At 51.4% G+C, this 21,751-nt stretch overlaps 9 protein-coding genes across 9 annotated transcripts; 5 read left to right on the top strand and 4 right to left on the bottom strand.

The window, feature by feature from the left end:
* Positions 1–746: 746 nt before the first annotated feature.
* Z520_01573 (uncharacterized protein) lies at positions 747–1,996 on the bottom strand (the record flags this gene model as incomplete). Its single annotated transcript, XM_016772089.1, has 2 exons — positions 747–1,689; positions 1,740–1,996. 2 exons carry the CDS (start codon positions 1,994–1,996, stop codon positions 747–749), a joined length of 1,200 nt encoding a protein of 399 aa, XP_016637228.1.
* Positions 1,997–2,253: 257 nt separating this feature from the next.
* On the top strand, positions 2,254–3,373 carry Z520_01572 (uncharacterized protein; the record flags this gene model as incomplete). The annotated part of the gene is made up of 2 exons (XM_016772088.1): positions 2,254–2,447; positions 2,512–3,373. The coding sequence occupies 2 exons, from the start codon at positions 2,254–2,256 to the stop codon at positions 3,371–3,373; spliced, it is 1,056 nt and encodes a 351-aa protein (XP_016637227.1).
* Positions 3,374–4,102: 729 nt separating this feature from the next.
* Z520_01571 (uncharacterized protein) lies at positions 4,103–6,976 on the bottom strand (the record flags this gene model as incomplete). Its single annotated transcript, XM_016772087.1, has 1 exon — positions 4,103–6,976. One exon carries the CDS (start codon positions 6,974–6,976, stop codon positions 4,103–4,105), a length of 2,874 nt encoding a protein of 957 aa, XP_016637226.1.
* A 1,119-nt stretch (positions 6,977–8,095) lies between these two features.
* On the bottom strand, positions 8,096–8,821 carry Z520_01570 (uncharacterized protein; the record flags this gene model as incomplete). Its single annotated transcript, XM_016772086.1, has 2 exons — positions 8,096–8,662; positions 8,726–8,821. The coding sequence occupies 2 exons, from the start codon at positions 8,819–8,821 to the stop codon at positions 8,096–8,098; spliced, it is 663 nt and encodes a 220-aa protein (XP_016637225.1).
* Positions 8,822–9,092: 271 nt separating this feature from the next.
* On the bottom strand, positions 9,093–9,934 carry Z520_01569 (uncharacterized protein; the record flags this gene model as incomplete). The annotated part of the gene is made up of 2 exons (XM_016772085.1): positions 9,093–9,873; positions 9,927–9,934. The coding sequence occupies 2 exons, from the start codon at positions 9,932–9,934 to the stop codon at positions 9,093–9,095; spliced, it is 789 nt and encodes a 262-aa protein (XP_016637224.1).
* A 1,383-nt stretch (positions 9,935–11,317) lies between these two features.
* On the top strand, positions 11,318–11,900 carry Z520_01568 (uncharacterized protein; the record flags this gene model as incomplete). The annotated part of the gene is made up of 2 exons (XM_016772084.1): positions 11,318–11,633; positions 11,812–11,900. The coding sequence occupies 2 exons, from the start codon at positions 11,318–11,320 to the stop codon at positions 11,898–11,900; spliced, it is 405 nt and encodes a 134-aa protein (XP_016637223.1).
* Positions 11,901–12,665: 765 nt separating this feature from the next.
* Z520_01567 (uncharacterized protein) lies at positions 12,666–13,006 on the top strand (the record flags this gene model as incomplete). Its single annotated transcript, XM_016772083.1, has 2 exons — positions 12,666–12,729; positions 12,783–13,006. 2 exons carry the CDS (start codon positions 12,666–12,668, stop codon positions 13,004–13,006), a joined length of 288 nt encoding a protein of 95 aa, XP_016637222.1.
* A 1,884-nt stretch (positions 13,007–14,890) lies between these two features.
* Z520_01566 (uncharacterized protein) lies at positions 14,891–17,005 on the top strand (the record flags this gene model as incomplete). Its single annotated transcript, XM_016772082.1, has 1 exon — positions 14,891–17,005. The coding sequence occupies one exon, from the start codon at positions 14,891–14,893 to the stop codon at positions 17,003–17,005; it is 2,115 nt and encodes a 704-aa protein (XP_016637221.1).
* Positions 17,006–18,239: 1,234 nt separating this feature from the next.
* Positions 18,240–20,394, top strand: Z520_01565 (uncharacterized protein; the record flags this gene model as incomplete). The annotated part of the gene is made up of 8 exons (XM_016772081.1): positions 18,240–18,325; positions 18,380–18,818; positions 18,875–19,011; positions 19,065–19,307; positions 19,369–19,639; positions 19,739–19,882; positions 19,994–20,028; positions 20,100–20,394. 8 exons carry the CDS (start codon positions 18,240–18,242, stop codon positions 20,392–20,394), a joined length of 1,650 nt encoding a protein of 549 aa, XP_016637220.1.
* Between the last annotated feature and the right edge of the window lie 1,357 nt (positions 20,395–21,751).

The raw sequence follows: 21,751 nt of genomic DNA, 5'->3' as shown, positions 1-21,751 counted from the left end.
GGTCAACGAAGGAGCTGATGAGACCGGAAAAGACAACCGGGGACGCGGTTCCAGCTCTGATAATGCCAGAAAATCCTTGACCCACCAGGTATCCCTCAACATCTCAGTATATGAGGGGATCGGTATTGCTTATGTCGATGGCATTGATAAGTAGCCCACCGGGCACATCTGTCCATCCTTGCGGCTGCGTGCAGACTCCAGTCTAAAGACTTGACTGGGTGCCGGCGAGACCTGGATGCTAGTCGGATCCGCGCATTGGTGACAGAGCGGGAGAAGGCTGGCTGCCCCTGAAACCGTTCTTACGTTTTTCGTTCGCCGGCAATAATGTACCTTTCTTCCCCTGCCTATAACACAGGTGGCAACTGAAGCTTCATGCAAGCGACACCGAGGTCTCGCCATATCAGAGATTTAAATGCTCCATAATGACAAGGAGTCAATATCTATTCAGAGGACCGATCCTACTGAATATTTTCGATCGTTGGAGTGTGAACATTCCCCATCCATCTTCAGCCTTCCATACCTTCCAATTTCGTGTTTGTGCTTTTGAACCCACGCCAATATCCTAACCTTTCAGTCCTTTCGGCACTTCTGGCTTTGCCAGCTGCGAGGCGAATGGCGGTGGGGGCTCATGTCTTCAAGTGGAACATGCTCTGGATGCTGAGGCAAGCTCTTGTAGCTTCATGTAGCTTCCAAGCTTCCTAGGCAGGCAACCTAACGCGTAGTCCACAACGCAGTTCCATACGGTGTTACCACCTTTTCGGTGCCGAGAGCATTGTGCGCGAAAATGATGCACTTGCTTGTTCAAGCTTCTTCTGTCTCTCACGGGCCACTATTCCCGTGCGGTCAGTCACTGGCGTGGCGTTCGCAATTTGATCGAAGTCGTCGTAGTCGTCCTCGGCAGAGCCTGATTCTGCGTCTGAATCAACCAGCGGCGGTGGCTGTTCTTTCGAGTGAAGTAGCGTGTTGGAGTTATTCTTATCGATTTCGTTCTTGTCTGACTGCTGGATATCGTTCTTTGGTGGCTCCGCAGGGAAATTATCCGTGAATAGCTTGGAGGCGAGGATCTTGCGGCGGATCTCAGCCATCTCGGCCTCTTCGTCATCATCTTCGTCATCAGGGGGCAGTTCCAACGGTACGCCTTGCTGTAGGTTGCCGTGCCCATCATCTGCATCGGAATCCGAGCCTTCATCTTCCTCGCCATCTTCTTCATCGGACTCATAAACCTCTCTCCTATTCATATTCCCACCAGCCCAGTCATCTTCTCCGCCAGCAGCATCTTTGTTGAGTCGACTGTCTGCGTATTCTTTCTCCAGCTTGGCGAGCCATTTTTCTTCGGCTTTCTTCATCTCTTCTTCATTCTGACATGCGGCGTATCGCTTGAAGAGCTGGGAATTAATTTCGAGAAACGGCTTCCCGTAGGGAAAATGCTGTAAGATGATCTCTGCCCAGTCGTCGTGCCCACAAATGCAAAAGCAGGCGGCAAGTGCTTCGACACAGTTAAGCCTCCACGGCCTCCCATAATTGACGGGATTGGCGGCTACAAGATAAGGAAGAAGCCGTTCACATTTCCCACCTATCCTTGAAAAGGGAACTTCCTCTAACCTGACCCATGAACATTCCACCACCGCGGCGCCGTGCTGCTCAAGTAATTCTCGGTCTGCTGGTGATAGAATCTGTTTCGCGTTGGGCCTGGAGAGTCGGTCAACAGGCGAAAGAGCTTTGAAGGAAGTTTTACTCACGAGATGACTACCCCCGGAAACTTCTGACCCACGGGCAATTCTCGCATCATACCAAAGTGCATGAGTCTCTTGCCGCTGCAGCGCTTTGAGTCGCAGTGACCGAAGTCCCAGCATGCTGCTTTGAAGGGCGGACGTTCAGGAACGGCATCATCGTCGCCTCCTTCTCGAGGTTCTCGTGTTGAGCGAGGGGTATGCCGCGACCTGGTAGAATACTTTTTGGACTTGGACGACGCACCGTCTTTCTTATGTCGTACCATCGTAGCGACGAAGCAAGTATACCAGGTAGAAGTTGAGACAGTGGCACAAGAAAATGTCCTGCTTCTTTGACGTTGTTGATGACTTCAGCGGAATGTTCTTTCGGGGTGCCGATAAGACAGTGCCAAGCACTTGCTCTCATCGCCATGTGACATGCCGAAATTGTTCCGGCATCTCCAATTCTCTGCTCACTTTTGGGCTACGAGGTACATTCCCCCGATTCTTTCTTCGACGCTGTTTTGCGAAAGAACCTGCAACTATGGGCTTGGCTGTGCTGCCGCCGGACCCTGAAGAGGAGATTGTGCAAACGGATGTCTACGACGATGAGGAGGACAGCGATTTCTCAGAGCACGAAGATGGCGGTCGACCGTCAAAACGCCGCCGACTGTCCGCCTCGTCTCGACAGATAGCGCTGCCGGGCGAAGTCATTACGGATGATACGCAATGGATGAGGTGGGTGAGCAACAGACCTGGGGCAAGAATCGAGGAAGTCCCCCTCCACTGATGCAGTTAATAGAGGACATGGCACCTTCATGCCTGAGCAGTCAACCACGATGATCGCAACCCTAGCCGGCCCGCTCAAAAAGACAAACAAACTACTTTCAGTCGCCCCTCTTCGCGCGAGATATACACCCGAAATCGGAGACCTGGTCGTCGGCCGGATAGTGGAGGTGCAAAAGAACCAGTGGAAGGTGGACGTGGCCGCGCCGTTGTTGGCACAATTACCCTTGTCATCCATCAATCTCCCCGGAGGGGTCCTGAGGCGGCGCACAACTGCAGACGAACTCCAGATGCGGAATTACTTCCAAGAAGGCGATTTGCTCGTCGCAGAGGTGCAACAGCTGCGGAGTAGTGACGGGACGGCGAACCTGCACACCCGGAGTCTGAAGTACGGCAAGCTGCGAAACGGAATGTTCCTTGCCGTGACCGGGACCGGTGGCGGAGGAGGCGTCGTTCGCAGTCGGAGACAGGTCTTCACGATCAACAGCGGTGCCCAAGGTGGCGGAGACGTCAACGTCATCCTCGGGGTCAACGGCTACATCTGGCTGAGCAAGCACATGGAGCAAGCAGCCGAAGACCAAGGCAGGATGAACAGCGGCGGAGTCAGCATTTCAAACCTCGACGACGTGGTCAGCAGCGCCATCTACTCGAGCCAAAACGACGACATTTCAGAAAGCACCAGGCGGGAAATCGCGCGCATCTCAGAGTGTATCAAGATCCTGGCCGAGGACGGGGTGAGGGTCGACGAAGACAGCGTGCTCAAGGCGTACGAAGCGGCCGTCGACGCCGAGATGAACGTCATGACGGATCGAGATGCCCTCGCCACCAGTTTCAGCGACGAGGTCAGGAAGAGGATCCTCGATGCGGCTCTCCATTGAATTTTGTGCGCATGTATGCATGATAGACATGGGGTGCTGCCCCCTTACCAAGGACTGAAAGATTACAACTGCGTGCCGAGCCTGATCCTCATGCGCGAATGACAATAGAGCCCAAGCAGAGTTAATTACTCTCGTTGCTCTCATTACTCTCTCCTGTGCTGTCCCCCGTCCAGCCCTCACTCAACATGAAGCTCCTCGCCCACTCCCCACTCTCCTCCCCTTCAAGCCTTTTGAGTTATTAGCCACCCTACCTACCTGCTACGACGTCTCCCACAAGGGGCATAACGATAAGTCGCAGAAGGATGGAGAGGGGCTCGGGTACGCGGATCGAGAATAACCAGCTGATGCTCACTATTGACTAAACTCCTCCGTAGGTGCGGGAGATAAAGTGGATACAGTGTGTATTCGTCTCGACCATAATTACGACCATACGTGATGTACAGATTGGGCGGTTCATCCGTCGACTTCTATCTCGGATCTCCTAATGAGAGAAAAAGAGAGAGAGTAGACGAAATCAATCTCGTTTGATGGTGGGTTTAATAATAATCCTTTCACCTTTTACCAGCCCCGGCTAACAAACAAAGAAGAGAGAAAAGAACAATCTGCGGAAGGATCAATATCAAGGCCCCAAGGTATTGCTTTGGATCATTCGGCTTGCATTTTCTGTCATTGACCACATCATGAAGTTCAGAAGCGCCCAAACTCTAACATCCGCCGTCACGCTTCCGTCTAGAGCTCCCAGGGATTCTCCTCCACATCAGCCTCCTTCTCCAAATCCTTGCTGATCTCAGTGTGCTCTACCTTCCCAAACTCTTTGGCCGCTTCACGGTCTTCCTCGATCAACTGGATTGCGATCTCGACGTCTCCTGCCGCCGCTCCCGCATAGATGTTCAGGCGAGCCAGTTCGTTCGGATCATCTCTGCCGAAGCCCATAGCTTTCAGCGCCTTGACGCACTCGTCAACGCTGCTGCTTGAAAAAGGCGCCGGTGGAGAGATCCCCGATCGACCGCGAGGACGAGTGAATGCCGGTGGGCACGGGGACAGAATCGATGAGGAGCGAGTGATATTACGGGCAGCGGGCTCTGGTGGCAAGAGCACGGCAGCTGGAGGCGGAGCAGGTACGCTAGGAGGTAATGGTACCGATGTAGCACTGACTAGCGTTGGTCCTACCCTGATGACTTCTGGTCGAGAAGCCCGAAGGAGCTCTGGTACTGAGGGCGGAGATCCAGCTGAGGGAGAATGCTTGTTCTGGTTTGCAGTTGGCGGCGCTCGATTCAGCGGACGCTTTGGTCTCTGAGTCGAGACAGAAGGGGGTCTTGTAGCATGGGGTACTGGAAGGTTGAACGTGGCCGGATGTTGAGTTCCATGTTTTGACTCATCAAAAGACATACGGTTCCGCAGAGTATCGTAGTACGCGCCGAGGTTCGTGGTTGTGCTCCGATTGTTCTTCATGTAGTTTTCCCAGGAGCTCGACCTTGGGTTATGGTATGGAGCAGTATCACGAGGCTTGTAACGATCAGTGTGATGAAGAGTTTGACTCCGTTGCGGTAAGGAGCCAGGCAACGTTGAATTGAGTCTAGTATTCAAAAAGCCTACCTTGGGCGCCGACAGGTCTGGCTGCGATCGTTGGGGTCGCGGTTGCAAAACGGGGATGTGTGCAAGAGGATCAAATGGTCCATTCAGTCTCGCTGCAGGGTTGGTGCCACTAACTGTCTGGGACTTCTTAGGAAAGACAGATCCACGAGAGTATGTCATGCCATCGGGGCTGCCAGTCCGTTGTGAAAGACCATCAGCGAATGAGCCTCGACTGCCCCCTGCTAGCCACAGGGGGATATCTTTGTACACCTTGCTAGTGTCAGCCGGGACAGTGAAATCTTTGCTAGTCCGATCTTCACGCTTTGGCTCTGGCTGTTGCTCAGACTTTGGCTCAGGCGAGGCGCCGGGGAGCGGCCTGTGGGACCAATGGAAGACATCCTGCGTGTAAGGCGCTTTTGCTTTCGCTGCTGATTCTATTTGCGGGAAAGGGAGAGGCTCGTCTTCATCATCAACTGTGGGCTTCTTATAGACATCGGTCTTCTTTGGCACGGGCGGAACCAGTGGCCGAATCGGGCTTCCCCAACGGCTGGAACTGTGCTTCAAGTCGAGATCGACTGGAGGGTTCGCACGTGATTGCTGTTCAAATTGACCAATGCTGGGATAGCGAGACAAGGCTGACGTAGTGCTCAAGCCATGTTGATAACCACTAGATATTCTGGGTTTATTTTGCAACCCGCTGACACTGGCGGCTTTGCGAAGAGAATGCAAGGCGGGATACCGTGTCAGAACATCGGAATCAGGAGGCTGCGAGTCAATGATAGAGTTGAAAACTGATTGGGCGGGCCCGCCAGTCGTGTAACGAGCTGGCAAGGGTGGAAACAGAACTTTTGACATGAGATAGGGACTTTCTGATGGCCTTTGAGTGTCTTTGGGAGGGATGTATGGAGGCAGGCTCGGAGTCGGGCCCTCTGAAGAGGAGCCATCCCTGTTGAGGGGCTCCGACACCGCGAAGTTCAGTCTTCCAAGAGGCGGTTTTGTAGGGGTTTTCTCGACGAAGCTGACTCTCGCTTTAGCAGGCTGAACGTCCGGCTCCTCCTTGACTTCCCCTCTGGGTTCCTTGGTCGAACTGGAGGGACAAGAGTCTTGCGTTGGTTCAAAGATAGGGCAGGGTAGATTAGTTTTGTCGACTTCGTTGCTTCTGTTCTTTTCTAGTTCCTGGTCCACGATGGTTGACAAGAGGTCGAGGCCTAATTCGCCGGCTTCTTTCAGAATGTTCTTGAAGCCAGACAAGACATTCTCGACAGGAGATGTATCAGCCTCTGCCGTCTTTTCTGCAAGCTTTCGCAGTCCCTCTGCCGTGGACTCGAGAAAGTCGGCCAATGGCCCCAGGTGAGATTCAATGCGGGTGAGCGCACTCGCAGGGGTCTTTTCAGTCTGTGTCAAGGGCTCTTCTGAACTACGGGTAGCTGGCTGGGCCGCGGAGGAGTGATCAGCATTACCCTCATTGCTTGTGACAGAGTCTGAAACCTGGGCTGATTGAAGTGTTACAGTGGAACTCTCGTCCAGTGTATCCTGGCTGAACGAATGTTTGCGAGTGTCGAGAAGTAACTTGGGTTCGGAGCCAGATGAGGATGCCTTGTGTGGACTCGACACACTTGTACCAGAACGTGAGGACGACTGTTGATCTCGCAGCTTCTTCATGGTATATGCCTCATGATCTCTCCACACAGCCAGACTCCCACTAGTGTGTCGGATGTCGAAGATATGCACCAGCTTATTTTCCTTGTCCTCTCTTGCAGCTCCCATGGGGGCAACATCTAGGGGGAGGGGAAAGGGGACAGGAGAGGTCGAGGGAGGAATAGGCTCTTCCAGGCGTTGTTGCAGTTCGAAGGAACTCCCGACGGTGATGAGCTCACCGTCATCGAGGTCGATGTAGGAGAGGGCGGCATCAGGCTGACTATGGACGGTGCTGTCATACTGCGAGGGGGTAATCTGAATGAGGCCCGGGGGACACGTAGGGCCGTTCAGGTCGCGGATGCCAAAGGGCGGGAGATCGGAGAAGGCCATGGCAGAAGCGTCAAGGCTAGGTTGCGCGGCTATCTCTGAGATATTGGCAAGGACATAGGAGGGAGTGATACGTTTGTGAGAGACAGACAAAAGGGACAGAGAAAGGGAGTGTGAAGAAACAAGGCTGCTGCTTTGCTTCGAGGTCCAGGTCCAGGCAGCGACCAAACCAAGTTGCACGACAAGTCAGCCAAGGACAGATGGGCATGGATACCTAAAGCAGTACCTCGTACCCCGCACTGCGAATCTGTGATACACCGTGACCGCACGGATACACGAGAATCCACCAATGACGATTGTTCCCTTGCCCATCCGCTGTTGCTCTGATTGGCCACCGCCTCTAGGCAGCGTGCATACATATCTAGGTAGTAAGAGTTCCTTCTGGGTGCCTTCCACTCGAGAAGGTCGTCAGGTGGAAAAAGTAGCATCAAGTATCCCATGTGCGGCGCAGGCATCGATCATTGATAGACACAGCTGTATGACATTTTCTCCTCGCCACGACTGTCGTAGTTCTGGATGACCTACCCTGGAATTGTCCCTAGTACTTATATGCTCTTCAAAGCCACCGACCGAGTTCGCTTGATATGCCATAACAATATTCCGTCTTTTATCCCCATTTGGTAACACTGGCAGAGAAGCGTCTGTTGTTATATTACAGCTGTCAGCTGTCATCACGCTGCCTCTCGACTCGATATAGCAGCGATTCGTCTTTCGGCAAAGGCATTGAAAGGCCGATGCTGGTGCTTGTTGGGACGCAGAGTTGCGTGTTGGCCAGCAAAGGACAATTGATGTGTGCAGGGACTGGGTATCCAATGTCTGACAAGTCCCTGAAAGAGCTCATGCTTTCTCTCGATCCGAGGGAGCTCAACCCAACTCTCACTCAGATGTGTTGAGTCTTCAGACCGGCCCTGCCACAGTCTTATTGTTTCGGAAGAGCTTCAGTGAGAGCTTCAGTTGTGCGCTGCGCTCAAAAGTGGGAGACCATGAATATGCGCTCTCCTCCTCAAGATTATGAGTTCGAGTTCCGCCCATAGATGCTCCGAATTGACGCTGTTTCCCTTTGTTCCAAAATGCTGCTTCCCATTCTGCTCCTCATTTGTCGCAGCGTCGTGCCAAAGCCCATCACTGCTTGTGTCTCTCCGCCGCCTCTTGCACCTTAAGCCTCTCGACCAACTTCCGCCTCATAAAGTCCGTCAAGCCAAGGATCCCGTCGTTCGTGCATATACGATACGTCCCACTGGGCTGGTATCTTCCATGGCCGTCGACAAATTTTCCATGGCCGTCGACTTCCACACTGCCAAAGATATCCTCTGGCTCTGCGATGCGCCCAAAGTCTGGTATGTGTCGTTGGTCAGAGACGTGTACCCAGCCTCCCCTGCCAGCGCTGCCATGGCCGCCCTGGTCGCTGGCACCTGACGAGCCTGTCTGTTGGCGCCGGGCGGTCTGCATCAACGAGGAGCCGGATGACGATATCATTACGGCGGCTTGGGATTGGACCTCGGGATCGGAGGAGGCATTCTCGCCGATTACAGCGTGAAGGATTGGGAGAAATTTGGGGTTTTCGGTAAAGGATCGAGGCGTCGGTGGGAGTTGCGTCGTGGTGCCAACGGCTAATGAATGCGTGGGAGGGTCCGTAGAGAGGAGGGACAGGATGTGGGAGGAGGGGTTTTGAGGGTCCTTGAAGGCATACTATCCGATAACCCAGGTTAGATTCGTAGCAATCGAGCTTGACGGGAGGTGTTGAGACCTTACAATGTGAGGGTTATTGCTCAATGTCGAGACAGACCGAAGCTGAACAAGTAGTTGCGGTGCTCGCCATACCACCCGACTTCCGATCGCTATGCTCATGTTGTTTTGTAGTCACCCTATAAACAACACCAAGGCATCCGGAAGGGAGCTGGGGTTGGTCACATTTGGGAAGGGGAGATGATAAAATTATTCTGACGCGGAGTTCAGAAGCTCGCTTGAATGACGTCTTTACCTCGTACAATGAGATTCAGCCTTGTTCCAGGATGTTCTCAGCCTTGCTTCACGGGTGTCAGGGCAGTGGAGCTAGATTGATATCATTCCAGCAATCCAGCCGCGCTACCCTTGGGATTCCCTTTGCCCTGACCTCTCTTTACTTCTTGAGAGTAGGCATCCCGATCTTTGCAATTTCCTTCTCATCAACCCAGGTATCGACTTTATTTGGGTAGAAACACAACATGCCAATGATACCGGCACTCTCTTGTGTCGGATTCTTATACCACCAAGCCACATCCTTGATTTCCTTGCCATTAATCACGGCATTGTAATAGCTGGCTTCCCCTTTGTATGGGCATCCGGTATGCGTATCACTCGGTGTGAGATACTCCCATTTGATTGCCGTGCGAGGGAGATACCAGCGGGCGGGGAAATTGGTTTCCCACAGGGACATGACTCCGCCTTCGGAGCCCGTGTCGGCGAGACACACTCCGTCGACTTCAATCCGCACGTGTCGCCCCGATGGGAGGAGATCGACTCTGTGGTACGGGTCTTTGGGGTGGTAGAGAACCTGTGCCTGCTCCTCATACCAAGCGTCGAGGGCCTTGAAGTCCATTTTCACGTAGCCGACCAGCTCAGAATTGAACGAGTCGGGAACCACGAGCGAAGGGACAGATTTATCGCCGACGCTCAGTGTCGAGGTTGAAGAGTCGATGCCAGAAATCGGCTTGTCCTCTGTGAACTTGGCGGTATCGAGAAAGTCGGACTTGGGGATCCAATACGAAGGATAAAACCCATTCTCCCATACTAGCTTCGCGGCTGTGGTGTCAAAAATGTATTTGCCATTGAGCACTCCCCGGACTCGCTTCTCAGTGCCCACGATTTTCGGTCGAGATTCTGGATTGGCGCTGAAGAGTTTGGAACCAAGTGCTGCTAAACTGGGAATGTGTTAGTAATCCACATGAATGACAAGCGGGCGTGGTTCTCCTACTCCGACATTGTTCTTGCTTGACTAGTTAGTGCTTTTGGCGACAGATGGTTGCGGGCCAGTTGTATACGTGTGATGGATCGGAACGCCAGTTCTGCAGTAGCTAAGAAACCTGAGATTGAATGTGGTATAAGGTAGTGGCAGTCAGAGGGTGGTCCTAGATATATCTGTTTGCTGCACTGGACTCGTAGTTGACGTGGATGGTGGCCTGGAAAGAAACCAAGAATGACAAACCTAACTTGCTTGATGCCGTAGCTGGTCTAAAAAGGCAAGAAATTGGTGGGTTAATTATACGCGCCGGTCGACGACGTCTAGCAATTGATCACTAATGGCCCGTGTCCACAACTTGGCTAGGGACAACGTGTGGTGAGGGACACCTAGGGGATGCTTCCATTTGTGCTGACACAATGATAAATGCAATTAATCTGCGGGGCTTACGGGGGCGAACTAACCTCCGCAACACATGCTAAATGCTCGGAAATGGTCTCGAGGTTGCCGAGTATACATAACTACCCGAAGCCCGCGACTAGCGCTCCAAGTGCATGTCATCAGCCTGAATCTCAGCCTCGGATTCGTCCGAGAAAGCCTGTCCATCCGGGCTAAAGGTAGGTAGATGATGGCATCAAAGCTACATTGGTAGTCTCAAGAATTTTCCTCTTCCGGCGAATGGCATCCCTCCAGCTACGTAGGCTCGCCCCTGCTCTTTTACCTACCAGGCCGACTTCAGAAACAAATGGCGCAGTTGACACAGAGTGCTCGTTAACGACGAGGTGATTACCTGGTTAGAGATAGCTTGCGTCTAGTAGTAAGTAGAGGGACCCCGCTGTGCTCAAGAGTAGATAGAATATCCTTTTGCGCGGGAGATAACCTGATAGCTAACAGTCAATCACTTCTATTTTTGCTGCCGTTGTACCCTCTCCTTGTAAAACCTGTGCCATCTAAGTTTGAAGCTGGTTCGCTACGTCCAGGAGAGCCACTCCTTACCGCCTTCGGAAGCTCCCAATCTGCGTAGATCCTAATCAATGGACAAGGACACGAAAATCAAGCACCTCGTAGGATGGGTAGTTTTCTTTTGTCGAGGGCGGGTGCTCAACAGCCCATCCCATCCTCATCTGCTTGCCATGGCGCATCTTTCCCAGACTGCATCGACACGGATGGTGGGCAAAGAGCGACATAGGCAAACCGAGAAAGTCTTCGTACATCGGATCGATACTGGACGTTTACATGATAGCTTCGAAATACAGTATTTGTTTTCTTCACCATCTGTGGGTTTTTACTTCCCTCTCACATTCACGTACTGGCCTATGACATCTGATCTAAACAGGTACATTTCATTATAGCAGAGCAGAAAAGCAACAAGTTCTGCATGCTTTCAATACAGTCTAAAAAAGTATATGTTTCGAGGCCACGCGAAGCAACCACCAAAGAAAGCTGGGCGCCGAAAGAAGGAAACCGTTCCAGAGATCGAAGACCCCGAGCTCAACATATTTCTTCAATTGGAGAATACGGCGCGTACGGTTGGCGTCGAACTCGATCCGTGTCTGAGGCCCAGTGCGGCCTCGAGTTTGGGGAATAGAAAGCCAGAAATGAAACCGATCGACGAATCAAGCGATGCTGATTTCAACATCCTTCAAAGTCAGGATGCTGAGGCACATAAGAAGAGAAAGACGAAAGCTTTAGCATTCGCCACAGCTCAAGACGGAGAGGACGGTAAGTTCAAGACTAGGGCAAAGCTCGCTGAACTTTACAAAACCAAAGTAAAAGACCGATGGTGCGACAGTGAACCCCACTTCACAAAAGAGGGCCACATCAAAGCTCAGTGTATCCAGTATATTCCTTCGCCAAAAACAAGTATGCTAACCTCATCATTCCTGTTGGCCAACGAAAGGCGACGGCGGCGATGTTGCCGTCAACGGACAAAGCGATCCCAGTAAGCTGCAAGCCGACTTCAGAAATAAAAAGCACAGTCTGACATAACGTGCTCAATAACCACGAGGGGACCACCTAGTTAGCGACAGCTAGTATCTCGTAATAAGTATAAGGATCCCGCCATGCCTAGGAGCAGATAGGGTACCCCTTACAAGTGAAGATAACCCGATAGCTAATAGTTAATCACTTCTACTTTGCTACCGTCGTACCCTCCACTCGTAAGAGCCGTGCCACTTATTGACTGAACTCGGGTCGCTACGTCTAGGAGAGACATTCCTTTCCGCCTTGCGAAGCCTTTCAAACTGTGTCAAAAGATCCTTATCATGGACACGAAAATCACGCACCTCGTCCGGACCTGCGGGGGCTCCGAGAGCCGCCTTCAGACATCGCTATACAACTGCTGAGGATCTGTTGAGGCTCGACAGCGATTGAGGATGAAGCCAAGCCCGCCAAAGAAGAGGAGATAGAAAAGCGAGTGAAGCAGAAATTGGAATATTACTGATGTGAATAGACCGGACCGCACGAAAGCCTTGGAAAATTCACATCGCTCTGAGGATAGATCGAGGAATCTTCTCTTCTTTACCCTTGGAGGTATCTATTCCGTTACACCATCTTGAATTTGGGATCGCTGGGTGTGATTGTCGACATCGATAATATCCTCAAGCGGCGATTACTAGCCTTACTGTCAGCCCTCGCACACTCAACCTTATGAGGGACATCCAATATCTAAAATGGCGGATTTCGGATCTAATAATCGCACCCGTTGGTACCGTAACGAGTACCTCCTCGTTCGACAGGCATGGCACAAGCGCAATGACACCTGGGATCCGACAGCGCGCGAGTTTCTACTCAATCCATACCTTCCGCCATATTATCGGTCAGTCTAGGGCACCATCGTTGATTATCTATAGCTCACGATCCTTTATAAAGCCGGTCTCCTTACGGCGATTATCCACATCGACGACAATCCCGGCTTGATCCTTGACGAAGCTACGAGAATGGTGGAAGAACTCGAGGCTACGGCGATTATGGAGAACGTGGAGGACGCGCAGATCAAAGAATTGAGGAGGCTGTTGGATTTCTTGGAAGGGAACTTCTTCAGTGATGGCTGGGATGACGACGAGAGCGAAGGGGATGAGGAGGCGGAGACATAGGAGACACAGGAGACACTTGCTCAAGACCAAATAGACGAAGAGGACAAAATGGTACCAGCATCAAGTCAGACAGCTCTTGTTGAATGAGCAGACAAAACGAGAGAGCCAGCCCATGACTCGGAATGAGTAGACATAACGAGAGAACTTGTTAACTACACGGACACACGAGAGAGCCAGAAGGTTAAAGACTATGAGTCGGCTTATCGGCCAACAAACTAAATCCCATTTCTTCCAAAATCCCATTTTGCTCTTTCAATCGTTGTATTCTGCACTACCTTGAGAGTGCCTCCGACGTTCGTTTCAACAGAACAGGTGAAGAAAAATAAGTACCTTATCGACCACAATCTTTAGCTTAGTTTCTGAAAAGCCGAAGGGCAAAACAACTTTTGTAGTATTCCCGGAGGATAGAAAATAGGTGGTCTTATCGACCATATAGAGCTACTTCATAGTAATATTGAAGATCTTGATTTTGGTACTCCAAGTAGTCCTTATCGACCACAATCTTTAGCTTATTTTCTCAAAAGCCGAAGGGCAAAATAGTGTTCCGGAGGGGTGGAAAATGGGTAGTCTTATCGACCATACTCTCCAGGACTACTTCTCGGTGGTATCGAAAATCTAGATTTTTGGCATTCTCAGTAGTCCTTTATCGACCACAATCTTTACCATATTTTCTAAAAAGCCCAAGGGTAAATAAGTGTTCCGAAGGGATCGGAAATAGGTAGTCTTATCGACCATACTCTCCTGGACTACTTCTTGGTGGCATCGAGAATCTAGATTCTGGCATTCCAAGTGATCCTAAGTTATCGACCACAATCTATGGCTTATTTTCTAAAAAGCCCAAGAGTAAAATAGTATTCCCGAGGGATAGAAAATACGTAGTCTTATCGACCATACTCTACAGGGCTGCTTCTTGGTGGCATCCAAAACCTAGATTTTGGCATCAGCTTTGAGAGCTCAGCCACGCGTCGCTCTCAATTCATCCGATGATTCAGTTGCTCAATGTATTCGACATACCTTCAGTTCATCCGATAATTCAGCTGATCAATGCATTCGATACCTTCAAGCCATCGATGATTCAGCTGCTCAATGCATTCGATACCTTCAGTTCATCCGATAATTCAGCTCTTCCCACACGCTGCAACCTGTTGTGTTTGACCATGATTATGCTTGGTGGGGATTGTGTTTGGTGATGGTCAGTCGATCGTCACGGTCGGTTCGGAATCATTGACCGCCATGAACTCGGACGAAGTGGTGAATTCCTTACCAGCTGCTTTTCGCAGATGTCGCGCGTTCGAATCGTAATAAGAATGAGATTCATTCAAGTATTGTTCTGGTCTCGCACGTATTCTCTTGCGCTTTCTTCGTTCCGAACGTAGTCTTTAGACTGCTGAAGGTATTAACGACGAGAGGACCGCCTATTTAGTAATAGCTAGTATCTAGTATTAATTATAAGGATCCCGCTATACTTAAGAGTAGATAGAATACCCTTTATAAGTGAAGATAACCTAATAACTAATAGTTAATCACTTCTACTTTATCGGCGGCGTACCCTCTTTTCGTAAGTCTAGTGCCACTTATTTTTGATTCTTGAAGTCGGCTCGCGCGCTAGTCGGAAGAGTTGCCTCACTAGAATTTATGGCATTTTGATCCCGAGACGAACTGAAAACAACAAGAAAGCCTGTCAACAACACCCACAAGATGCTCGTTGACCTGCCCCGCAGAGAGAGGAGACATCCAACCTCCCTCTTAGCCTTGAGGTGAGCTCACTCTTAGCCCAGTCACTAATGATCTGGTGTGACGCGTCCAACATATCGCCAGACCACGTCGTGTCGTGTCGGCTTGCGCAGTGCAAGGCAAGTGTGACCATGAGAAGTCGTCATAACAATGGCGACACCAACTAAATCCCAGAACATTTCCACCCCCAAACCGCAGCTTTCTCCTCCAAACAAGCTCATGGCTTCACCTCGACCGGGCACTTCGGGCAACTCGAATCGGCCTCTCGCCTACAAATCTCCTGCGGTCAAGACTCCAGCCTCAGTGCACGGACATCATATCAGTGTCTCGTCGCAACCCTCTTCCACACCCCTGGCCGCAACCGCCGTTCATGATGATCTACTCGCCCTCAACTCGCCTGCCGCCGCTCTCATCAACTCCCTGGGAACCACAGGACTTACGCCTTTGGGAAGCGGTGCAGATGGCTTGGGCATCACCGCGGCTCTGCCAGGTGGGCCCGTTAGACCTGCTCCTCCCCCTGTACACCCAGAAGTCGAACGCCTCCATAGAACGGAAGCCGTTGTGGATTTGCTCAAGAGTCGGGTTGGCGGTCATGGAATCACTCGCGGAGGGGTGGAGAGAATCGCACAGTTGCAAGGTTTCACAACTCTCTGGGACGATGACAACCTGACAATTGCAGGAAATTGTGTGGATCTCGAAATCAACTTCGACGCTGGCGGCAGAGACGACGTTAGGGACGTGAGTCTCAAGCTTAATATCTCAGACAGTACATCCGAAAGCGAAGAGCCCCAATTCCAAGAACAAGGCACCCAGGTTATTAAGAGTAACCTGCAAAACCTGCGCGGTGTCAGTCAGTCTCCGCGATGGAGCTCTCTTGATGCCTTTGCAGCCAATCTACAGTACCTCAGCCAGCTCGATAGAATCGAGAGCGGAACACCCTGCTTTAACGCTGTGGGAGACCTCTACAGCGCGTTCCAAAAGATCTGGGACGCTGAGAAGGAGAGGTCCAAAGGATGGGCTTCTCGACAACACCTGAGACAGGGCGCTGTTGGTAGACCTGTGATGGATCGAAAGCCCAGATTGGGGGTGGCTTTGGACTACTGGGACTATCCGGACGAACCGGGGCAAGAGTCCGAAACCATCGTAAATGATATGAACGACGATGCCGCAAGCGTCTACACGGCCCGAATATCCTGTGAGCCAGGTTTACCTTCAACCGCCATCACAAAGCAATGGGTCTCGGATCCCGTTCTTGTCGAGGACACAGAGGCAATGCTGGATGTTGAGAGCGAGAAATGGAAGCCGGACTGGCGAGACCCTGCACAGGATTCAGCAAGCTCAGACCCATTAGCCAAGGCTGAAGCAGATGATTCGGTCGCAGATAAGCCGACGGACATGGTCGCAGGCGTGTTGGATATGCATTTCTCCTGTACCCTGGAGCCTGGAGTTTATCTCCCTCTCAATGTAGCCGCCAACTTGAACGTCGAGGTTACTATGTTGGACATAAAGCAAGAGCTGACCTCAACATATCAAGCGGCTTTACAGAAGCACTTCAACGGTGCAGGCATCGACGGCATCAGAAGCGCCTCTCAAGAGAGATGGCTTAGAGTCTTACCGGTTGCCGATGACAGAGCTTCAGACCCGTTGCGACGACATTCCTACGCCTTGCAGTCCTCCCAGCACGCTCCGCCTCTATGGTGTTACCCTGTCAAACACCTGAAATTCAACCATCCAAAACAACTTGCAGCAGTGCTGCCTGTACTGCGGCAGTACGCTGTCGTCTGGGGTATTTTGCGGAGCTTAGTTGAGTATGAGAGCACTAGACAACAGGCCAGTCCAATAAAGGCGGTTCAATTCAATGGAAGACAAAGCTCAGAAGCCACTCACCGACCGTGGAAGCGAACGAACAAGAAGTCTCCCAGCTCTGACCTCGACGATCTGGCTAAATCGAACAGTGAGCTGGATCCCGACCAGCCGTTGCCTGTCGACTTGAACATGGATATCCTCTCTGATGTTTCGAAGGCAAGGCTGGATGTGTACATCCCGTGTCGCGGGTCGCTTAGGGGAAAAAAGGTCCCGTTCATTTTCTTGTCCTTGAATATCTGTCAGGGTGGAGGAATCGAAGTTCGAGACTTGCGCGGTATCCACACAGATGGCACGGACGGTGAAAGCATTCGGTCCAAGATCGTACGGATTTTGGAGGTGACAGAAGATATTGGGTTGACGGTTGAATGGCTTCTAGAACAGGCTGCTGTGCGCAGGTGACAAGTTGCAAAGCTTGAATGGAGACTGCCGACGCTAAAGATCTGAGGGTGTTGGTATTGAGCAACAGCACAGTTAGGATTGGACAGATGCCGTAGCATCTCTCGCACGACATTTGAGTACCGAGTGCAGACAGTACCGCTCGAATGGATCAAGTCCAGCTCCAGAACACAGACTGTCTGCGATACACCGGTCAATTATTCGCTGCCTCCTGATAAGCTACGTGGGCCTCGAAGTATCAAGCTCAGCGGCTGATAATACCAGCAAGGCTGGCCGACGACCTGCATATTACATGGCATTGGGGACGGGATTTCCTGTTTTGGAAGCCCGGACCCTATGAAACCACGGCTTGATGGGTCCCTGAAACGCACAGTAAAAGTGGTTCTAGAAGGAATTCTGGGGGTCTGTCAAATGTCCCATGGGGAACGGCCACCATCGGCCAACTATACCGACCTCGTGCCCCGTCACGCGACGGATCGTCCACGGTTTGCACCCTGGTCCAGAATGCAACGCAATTGGAACCCTGTACCAAGGATTCAGGGCCATCTTGTCGTGTTCTCCTCGCCACAATCCAACACTACCTGGCACAAAGATGGGAGAAGGGCATCTCTGGCTGGCGCCGCCTTTTAAAGAGTTTCAGAGTACCCAGGAATCATATCCTCTCTTTTTCCGTCTGTGATTCTAATGCAATCAACCGATATCTCTATGCCAGAGACCAGCAGGCATTCACGGGTCAGATCCGCATATTCAGGTCGCAGAGTGTGTGACGTCCCCACATATAGAGGGCAATTCTCCTTGTAACCAATTAGCAGCTCTATGTGGATCTGCTGTTACTCAACGCCCAATCAACCCCATTACCGGGCCGCCACCGACATCATGAGGAAGGCCCTTTTTGGTAATCCGAGTGGACGGTCTATTCAATGCGGCGATCCATGATGCACCGAAATTGAGGAGCCTTCGACGAGTTTTTCTCCGCATTTACTGCGAGATGGTCTCCATCGATGCAACATTACGAGGGAGTGAACATGGAGCAGCCGCAGTAATTCTCTTTTTTTGGACCATGGCTCTGGGGGCTCACCGTCTTCTTGTCTTCCACAGTTGCGGGTTTGTTCCGATCCTAGTGCCATCCTCGAGTTTTGATACAAATATTATATAAAGCACGTTTCCACCGACGTCCTATTCTTCTATGTTTCCATCGACACAGATTCTACATCCCTGCTTGCAAAAATCATTCATCATGAAGCCCTTCGGCAAGCGCTACTTGGGCTTGCGCGGCCTCCAGCTCAACATCGCGATTGGTGTCATTGCAGGGATTGATTTCTTGTGAGCATACACAGGGCCCCGGAATTTTTCAAGCTCAACTGACAAACCTCCAAGGCTATTCGGCTATGACCAAGGTGTTATGGGAGGGCTGTTGACGCTCCCGGCCTTTACGTCTGTTTTTCCGGAGATCGATACCACCAAGCAAGGCTTGCAGGGCCTGACTCAGAGTCAAGCCAACCACAAGTCCACCATTCAAGGGATTTCCATTGCTTGCTACAATCTCGGGTGTTTTTGCGGCGCCATTGCTTGCATCTGGATCGGTGACATCCTCGGACGACGCAAAACCATCTTCCTCGGCTCCTCGATCATGGTTGTCGGTGCCACCCTACAAGCCAGTGCCTTCAGCCTGCCACATTTGATTGTTGGACGGATCATCACTGGAATGGGAAACGGTCTCAACACTTCCACAGTCCCGACTTGGCAATCTGAATGTTCAAAGTCGCATCGACGGGGACAGCTCGTCATGGTTGAAGGAGCACTCATCACAGGGGGGGTAAGCATTTTTTTGCTGTTCACGTTCTTCGGTCTATGGTGCTGACTTACTCGCAGATAATGATCTCATATTGGTTGGACCTAGGCTCCTCGTTCATTCAAAATCAGGCGTCGTGGCGCTTCCCCATCGCCTTTCAGATCGTCTTTTGCCTCATCATCCTCTGCTTCATCCTCGAGCTTCCCGAATCTCCAAGGTACCTCCCGAACCAGGCCCCATATTCATGATTCTTTGGCTAACATTCTACAGATGGCTCATCCTTAAAGGAAGAGAGGATGAGGCTCTCCAAGTGCTCGCAGCTCTATCCGACAAGCCAGCCGAGGACAGATATATCCACTCCGAATTCGCAGCAATCAAGGACACAGTGCTTGAGCAAGAGAAAGCAACGTTCCGCGATCTATTTACCATGGACGAAAACCGACATCTGCACCGCGTGGCACTCGCTTATGTCAATCAAGTGATGCAGCAAGTGAGCGGCATAAATCTTATCACGTAAGTTTTATGCCTCATGTTTCCACGCAATTTGGGAATCTATACCTGACAAAATCATTAGGTATTATGCTGCCACGATTTATCAAAACGAGATTGGGCTTTCGCCTTTCATCGCCCGCATTCTGGCGGCTTGTAACGGCACCGAGTATTTCCTGGCATCCTGGATCGCAGTCTTCATCATCGAGAAAGTCGGACGTCGGAAGCTCATGTTGTTTGGCGCCGTGGGCCAGTCAGCTTCAATGATTATCCTTGCAGTTATGACCAAGATTGGAGGCCAAGGCCCCGGTATTGTCGCCGCAATGTTTTTGTTCATCTTCAACACCTTCTTCGCTGTGAGTTCCTCCTTTCCTCTACAAACAACCCCATATGCCACCCACACGCCAGATCTCCCCTGGTCTCTTTTGCAATACATACTAACCTGCTATCTACAGGTTGGTTGGCTCGGCATGACCTGGCTGTATCCGAGTGAGATCGTGCCACTCAAAATCCGCGCACCATCTTCAGCTTTGTCTACGTCCGCCAACTGGATTTTCAACTTTATGGTAGTCATGATTACCCCTGTCAGCTTCAGCTCAGTACGTATCTCCTTTCCCCAGAAAAGCTTTGCGTCCCAGCTGCACAAGCTCATTCCAATGTCCGACAATTAAAGATTGCGCCCTGGCTGACAGATGTATTTCTTTTTTTAGATCAAATGGAAAACCTATCTGGTATTTGCCGTCATGTGAGTGCAACCGAGCTTTTCCCCCCTACTAGCTCGACTTTAAAAAACCCCACTAACATGAAAAACTCCAGCAACGCGGCTATGGTCCCCGTCGTATACTTCTTCTACCCCGAAACCGCGTACCGCTCTCTCGAGGAAATGGACACGATATTCCACAAGACAAAGAATACCTTGACGGCCGTCTGGACAGCCAAGCACGAGCCGCACCGCTATGGCAAGCGCGGGGAAGTCTTGATCGACTACGAGGAGACGGGCGAACACGAGCGGCGACGGAGCAGTGCGACGCGCCGAGGTAGCGTCGTCAGCGGTCGGGCCAAGACTGAATACGCCTCCGAGAAAGGGACTACTCACCTTGAAAATGAGTAAGAGGCGCGAAATTTTCTCGAGGTCTTCCGGGCTTGCGGTTCGGTTTGGTAGACGGGGCCATTCGCCTGGACAAGGGCAGGGGGTTACAGCCTTGCCAAGAACCCGCGGACTGGGATGTCCAAGGCGCCTTCTCGCAGTTACAATGTTGGCTCACGCGGAAAGGATGGAGACCATCCCGCTTCGTGAACTCCACTTTTGAGGATCGTTTTTTTGGTTCAAAACCCAGGAGAAGAAATGGCATCGGAGTCAGAGAGTGGAAACGTTCCTCCCATTTTCGCAATCTTCCGGAGTGAGCCAGCCCTGGACTAGCGAAAAGAAAAAGGAGATTATGATGATATATAGCTCCTGCGGAAGGAAGGATAAGTATACCTGAGAACAGCCATCTTGGCGAAGGGATGTTGGTGCCAGTAATATCATCAACATTATGAAATATATTTTCAGAAGGCAGATAGATCCCCAGTATCGTTTTCTCAACACCTGTCCTTCCAAATGCCGCTGGCGGTGGATGCTGAGTGCGGACAACGATATTCTCTTTTGCCGGGCTCGCGTTCGATATCACCTGTGACTACTTTCTAGGTAGTTCCAGAGGGGTGTTAAATATACCTTTTAGTGTATCAGATATCTGGAACGTAGGAGCCGGAGAATGACAGAGGAGAATGTCAGGGCTGCCACCATGGTCGTCCGTCGACGGTCTTCGGGAACAAGTGCTGCCGTGAGCACCTCGTCAAGAGCGTTGCCTTCTTGCCCAAGGACATCCGAGAGTCCATGCTTTGTCTCCGAGGAGCAATATCAAAGTAAGCCACTTGCTACATGCTACTCAATGGGTCCTCAATCATCATCCTCAGCAATGACGACAGCCTGTGAATCATCCGGACTGCCAACCTAGCTGCGGTAGCTGTGAAGCCCAGGAACGCGAAAGGACACGCTCAGCTTGTAAGGTCTCGGGGGTCCTAGCTACTACATATATTGTGGCAGGTAGCCCGGCAGCTGGGACGAGGGTCACCGGAACTTTTCCCACCTCACTTCGCGACCGAAAGACTGAGTAGCACTTCCCTCGCCAAAGTCCCTGACAACGGACGAGTTCCAAGTCAACTTTAACGCCTACGGACTGCTCCTAGCGGGACTACGAACGATCTTCCTACACCTCGCTTGGGCTTTAAAATGCGTCTAAATCCTGACAACCTTGAGTTTCAAGCCCGCCAGACGCGTTCGAGGGGAAAGACCCGGAAGAGGAGGAAGTAAAGCGAGAGGTATAATCTTGATTAGTTAGAACAGATGCCGGTTAGTTAGTTCTAAGAAGCCTAACCGCTTGGCAACCCTGACTGTTGATCGTTTTTGTTTTTGTTTTTGCTCTTCT

This window comes from Fonsecaea multimorphosa (assembly GCF_000836435.1).
Source record: "Fonsecaea multimorphosa CBS 102226 unplaced genomic scaffold supercont1.2, whole genome shotgun sequence".
Lineage (NCBI taxonomy): Eukaryota > Fungi > Ascomycota > Eurotiomycetes > Chaetothyriales > Herpotrichiellaceae > Fonsecaea > Fonsecaea multimorphosa.
Note: the sequence above shows the minus strand (reverse complement) of the source record. Positions and strands in the feature narration are given on the sequence as shown.